Here is a 6,250-nt window from a genome sequence, read left to right on the forward strand (position 1 = left end):
AACCTACACTCGATCCCTCCGATGTCAACAACTACAGACCAGTATCCCTTCTTTCTTTTCTCTCCAAAACTCTTGAACGTGCCGTCCTTGGCCAGCTCTCCCGCTATCTCTCTCAGAATGACCTTCTTGATCCAAATCAGTCAGGTTTCAAGACTAGTCATTCAACTGAGACTGCTCTTCTCTGTATCACGGAGGCGCTCCGCACTGCTAAAGCTAACTCTCTCTCCTCTGCTCTCATCCTTCTAGACCTATCGGCTGCCTTCGATACTGTGAACCATCAGATCCTCCTCTCCACCCTCTCCGAGTTGGGCATCTCCCGGCGCGGCCCACGCTTGGATTGCGTCCTACCTGACAGGTCGCTCCTACCAGGTGGCGTGGCGAGAATCCGTGTCCACACCACGTGCTCTCACCACTGGTGTCCCCCAGGGCTCTGTTCTAGGCCCTCTCCTATTCTCGCTATACACCAAGTCACTTGGCTCTGTCATAACCTCACATGGTCTCTCCTATCATTGCTATGCAGACGACACACAATTAATCTTCTCCTTTCCCCTTCTGATGACCAGGTGGCGAATCGCATCTCTGCATGTCTGGCAGACATATCCGTGTGGATGACGGATCACCACCTCAAGCTGAACCTCGGCAAGACGGAGCTGCTCTTCCTCCCGGGAAGGACTGCCCGTTCCATGATCTCGCCATCACGGTTGACAACTCCATTGTGTCCTCCTCCCAGAGCGCTAAGAACCTTGGCGTGATCCTGGACAACACCCTGTCGTTCTCAACTAACATCAAGGCGGTGGCCCGTTCCTGTAGGTTCATGCTCTACAACATCCGCAGAGTACGACCCTGCCTCACACAGGAAGCGGCGCAGGTCCTAATCCAGGCACTTGTCATCTCCCGTCTGGATTACTGCAACTCGCTGTTGGCTGGGCTCCCTGCCTGTGCCATTAAACCCCTACAACTCATCCAGAACGCCGCAGCCCGTCTGGTGTTCAACCTTCCCAAGTTCTCTCACGTCACCCCGCTCCTCCGCTCCCTCCACTGGCTTCCAGTTGAAGCTCGCATCCGCTACAAGACCATGGTGCTTGCCTACGGAGCTGTGAGGGGAACGGCACCTCAGTACCTCCAGGCTCTGATCAGGCCCTACACCCAAACAAGGGCACTGCGTTCATCCACCTCTGGCCTGCTCGCCTCCCTACCACTGAGGAAGTGCAGTTCCCGCTCAGCCCAGTCAAAACTGTTCGCTGCTCTGGCCCCCCAATGGTGGAACAAACTCCCTCACGACGCCAGGACAGCGGAGTCAATCACCACCTTCCGGAGACACCTGAAACCCCACCTCTTTAAGGAATACCTAGGATAGGATAAAGTAATCCCTCTCACCCCCCCTCCCCCTGAAAAGATTTAGATGCACTACTGTTCCACTGGAGGTCATAAGGTGAATGCACCAATTTGTAAGTCGCTCTGGATAAGAGCGTCTGCTAAATGACTTAAATGTAAATGTAAATGTTTACTTACAAGCCCTTAACCAATAGTGAAATGCTTACTTACAAGCCCTTAACCAACAGTGAAATGCTTACTTACAAGCCCTTAACCAACAGTGAAATGCTTACTTACAAGCCCTTAACCAACAGTGAAATGTTTACTTACAAGCCCTTAACCAACAGTGAAATGCTTACTTACAAGCCCTTAACCAACAGTGAAATGCTTACTTACAAGCCCTTAACCAACAGTGAAATGTTTACTTACAAGCCCTTAACCAACAGTGAAATGCTTACTTACAAGCCCTTAACCAACAGTGAAATGTTTACTTACAAGCCCTTAACCAATAGTGAAATGCTTACTTACAAGCCCTTAACCAACAGTGAAATGTTTACTTACAAGCCCTTAACCAACAGTGAAATGCTTACTTACAAGCCCTTAACCAACAGTGAAATGTTTACTTACAAGCCCTTAACCAATAGTGAAATGCTTACTTACAAGCCCTTAACCAACAGTGAAATGCTTACTTACAAGCCCTTAACCAATAGTGAAATGCTTACTTACAAGCCCTTAACCAACAGTGAAATGTTTACTTACAAGCCCTTAACCAACAGTGAAATGTTTACTTACAAGCCCTTAACCAACAGTGAAATGTTTACTTACAAGCCCTTAACCAACAGTGAAATGTTTACTTACAAGCCCTTAACCAACAGTGAAATGTTTACTTACAAGCCCTTAACCAACAGTGAAATGTTTACTTACAAGCCCTTAACCAACAGTGAAATGTTTACTTACAAGCCCTTAACCAACAGTGCAGTTTTAAGAAAATACAACAAAAATACCTACAATTAAAATGTCAGAGATAAGAATACTAAATAATTAAAGAGCAGCAGTAAATAACAGTAGCGAGGCTATATACAGGGGGTACCGGTACAGAGTCAATGTGGAGGCTATATACAGGGGGTACCGGTACAGAGTCAATGTGGAGGCTATATACAGGGGGTACCAGTACAGAGTCAATGTGGAGGCTATATACAGGGGGTACCGGTACAGAGTCAATGTGGAGGCTATATACAGGGGGTACCGGTACAGAGTCAATGTGGAGGCTATATACAGGGGGTACCGGTACAGAGTCAATGTGGAGGCTATATACAGGGGGTACCGGTACAGAGTCAATGGGCACCGGTGTCGAGGTAATTGAGGTAATATGTACATGTACAGTATTGTAGGTAGAGTTATTAAAGTGACTATGCATAGATAATAACAGAGAGTAGCAGCAGCATAGTGGGGGGGGGGGTCCGGTACTCTGTCCAGCTCTTCTTGGTGTCTAACTCTTCTCTGTCCAGCTCTTCTTGGTGTCTAACTCTTCTCTGCTAGCTCTTCTTGGTGTCTAACTCTTCTCTGTCCAGCTCTTCTTGGTGTCTAACTCTTCTCTGCTAGCTCTTCTTGGTGTCTAACTCTTCTCTGTCCAGCTCTTCTTGGTGTCTAACTCTTCTCTTCTAGCTCTTCTTGGTGTCTAACTCTTCTCTGTCCAGCTCTTCTTGGTGTCTAACTCTTCTCTGTCCAGCCCTTCCTGGTGTCTAACTCTTCTCTGTCCAGCTCTTCTTGGTGTCTAACTCTTCTCTGTCCAGCTCTTCTTGGTGTCTAACTCTTCTCTGCTAGCTCTTCTTGGTGTCTAACTCTTCTCTGTCCAGCTCTTCTTGGTGTCTAACTCTTCTCTGCTAGCTCTTCTTGGTGTCTAACTCTTCTCTGTCCAGCTCTTCTTGGTGTCTAACTCTTCTCTGTCTAGCTCTTCTTGGTGTCTAACTCTTCTCTGTCCAGCCCTTCCTGGTGTCTAACTCTTCTCTGTCCAGCTCTTCTTGGTGTCTAACTCTTCTCTGTCCAGCCCTTCCTGGTGTCTAACTCTTCTCTGTCCAGCTCTTCCTGGTGTCTAATTCTTCTCTGTCCAGCCCTTCCTAGTGTCTAACTCTTCTCTCTCCTCTGTCCAGCTCTTCCTGGTGTCTAACTGTTCTCTGCCCAGCCCTTCCTGGTGTCTAACTCTTATCTCTCCTCTGTCCAGCTCTTCCTGGTGTCTAACTCTTCTCTCTCCTCTGTCCAGCTCTTCCTGGTGTCTAACTCTTCTCTCTCCTCTGTCCAGCTCTTCCTGGTGTCTAACTGTTCTCTGCCCAGCCCTTCCTGGTGTCTAACTCTTCTCTCTCCTCTGTCCAGCTCTTCCTGGTGTCTAACTGTTCTCTGCCCAGCTCTTCCTGGTGTCTAACTCTTCTCTCTCCTCTGTCCCAGCCCTTCCTGGTGTCTAACTCTTCTCTGTCCAGCTCTTCCTAGTGTCTAACTCTTCTCTCCCCTCTGTCCAGCTCTTCCTGGTGTCTAACTCTTCTCTCTCCTCTGTCCAGCTCTTCCTGGTGTCTAACTCTTCTCTGTCCAGCTCTTCCTAGTGTCTAACTCTTCTCTCTCCTCTGTCCAGCCCTTCCTGATGTCTAACTCTTCTCTGTCCAGCTCTTCCTAGTGTCTAACACTTCTCTCTCCTCTGTCCAGCTCTTCCTGGTGTTTAACTGTTCTCTGCCCATCTCTTCCTGGTGTTTAACTCTTCTCTCTCCGCTGTCCAGCTCTTCCTGGTGTCTAACTCTTCTCTCTCCTCAGTCCAGCTATTCCTGGTGTCTATCTCTTCTCTCTCCAGCTCTTCCTGATGTCAAACACTTCTCTTTCCCCTGTCCAGCTCTTCCTGGTGTCTAACTCTCCTCTGTCCAGCTTTTCCCTGTGTCTAACTTCTCTCTCCTCTGTCCAGCTTTTCCCTGTGTCTAACTCTTCTCTCTCCTCTGTCCAGCTCTTCCTGTTGTCTAACTCTTCTCTCTCCTCTGTCCAGCTCTTCCTGGTGTCCAATGGGGGGAAGTTCATTAAGAAGACCCTGATCGGAGAGGCCTACATCTGGCTGGATAAGGTGGACGTGCGGAAGCGAGTGGTCAGCTGGCACAAACTGCTGGCTAGCTCTGCTCAGATCCACTCCTAAAGAACCTACTGTTAACCTTGTATATTCTATAGGCTCTTAACTCGCAGAGAGAAAGACGAGGATGGCTAGGGCGCTCGAGTTTACTGTCTCCATCACTGGACATACTCACAGGTCCACCATTGGGGTCGGGCGAGGACCGTTAGGGTGCAGGAGTTAGACATCTCTTACGTATCCTGTGGATCTTGAGTTTTGGTGTCAAGGGTCAGGGGTCAGCGTTTGAATTGCTTGAGCTGTGACTGGGGATTGGCTAGTGGGGAGGAAGTAGGTATGTGTTTACAGGAAATTAACTTGTGTTTACAGGAAGTAGTGTAGCCAGGGCAGGGAGGAGGACATTGAGGCAACAAAGCAAGAACAGAATCAACCAGGTATTACACACACTCACACACACAGTCAAAAACACATTCAAACACACCACAAAGAAAGATGATCGTAAGAGACTGACACATAAATATAGGGGATGGACATGTTTAGATTCTCTCATTGCTTTATTTGACTGGAGATGTTTTTATTTATGAATGAAATTATAACTACCTGTGGATTCCCCTCATGGCTTTGTATATTGTTAGAAGAATTTCATTAATTTATGAAGCATTTTGGGAATTAAATGTTGAAGATTTATTATATGGAGATTGCACCTCTTATTTTTGTATTATAATTATGTTTATTAGAGTTTTATTGATTATTCTCCTCAATTGTTTAAGTACTGAATGATGAATGAATAATTTTTTATCCAGGGACACACAGTATATTTTGTGACATACTCTCACTTTAATTCTAATTCTCGATTTGAAATGACTCCCTCATCTGGCACAAGGTACAAAGACCTTGGCAAGCATGTTTTTACATTTTGGGACAACAATATTTCCCCTTCTCTTCTTTCTCTAGATGTAAATTTAGATGCTGATATATCAGATATATTATATAAACATTGTTCTAAGTATAATTGGTGTGGTTTAACAGACTGGGTAGTCTTGTGCACAGGGTCATGTTTATTAGGCACCAAATGGAAGAAAACAGACTGAAACAAGGAGGGACTACCTGGTGTTGTCCAGGAAGAAAGGCTCATTTTAGTTTTCAGTTGCAAAATGTTTTCTGTTGGTTGACCTAATGAACGTGACAGTGAAAAGTTGCATTGTTTCCTTTGAGGTTGACTTTGTATATAGTTGAGTACACTGTCGTTGTGAGAGATAAATAGATATATTCTTATCACAGACAATCCGTTGTGGATGATTGTGGCTTAACGTATTATTTTTGGAATGTGAAATATTGGGCACAGGTTTTAGCTGTGATTCAAGCCTGGTTTTCCTCCTAGCAAGATACACAGTGAACTGCTATGCGTAAGACTAGCATAGTTCTGACTTCTCCTTACATTCACACATTTGAAATATCTCTTCACATGCACACTTTCATGTTTTACTTAGCACTTTGTCAAGTTATCGAATGTATAGATGAATATACAGTATGTCCCCACTCGTAGAGAAATATCATATATATAAGTATGTCAAATGAATATATTAAATAAATGATGATAATGATAATGATAGTAATATAATATAGTTGACCATACTTGATTACCCTCTTGGCCGGTGTATAGTAAAGTGTGTCCCATGGTTCATATATCAGGGTCCCCTCCAAACAGTTGTCTATCTATACATTGGATGGGTGGGTGGGGTGGGGGAGTAGGTGGATGCGGCATGCTTTGGATGGTTTCTGTTGGTGTGTCTATCTCCATCACATGTCTAGGTACAAACTATCCTATTGGGCTCTCTG

At 45.6% G+C, this 6,250-nt stretch overlaps 1 protein-coding gene across 1 annotated transcript in view; it reads left to right on the forward strand.

Moving 5' to 3' along the window:
• The window catches only part of LOC115126427 (protein piccolo-like), a 74,994-nt gene extending 69,893 nt beyond the window's left edge, over window positions 1–5,101 (forward strand). The window contains 1 exon segment of the mRNA XM_065021499.1: window positions 4,337–5,101. Coding sequence (XP_064877571.1) covers window positions 4,337–4,480 — 144 coding nt within the window. The 3' untranslated portion in view covers window positions 4,481–5,101.
• Window positions 5,102–6,250: the final 1,149 nt, after the last annotated feature.

The sequence above is a fragment of the Oncorhynchus nerka genome, linkage group LG8, assembly GCF_034236695.1.
Source record: "Oncorhynchus nerka isolate Pitt River linkage group LG8, Oner_Uvic_2.0, whole genome shotgun sequence".
In the NCBI taxonomy this organism is placed as follows: domain Eukaryota; kingdom Metazoa; phylum Chordata; class Actinopteri; order Salmoniformes; family Salmonidae; genus Oncorhynchus; species Oncorhynchus nerka.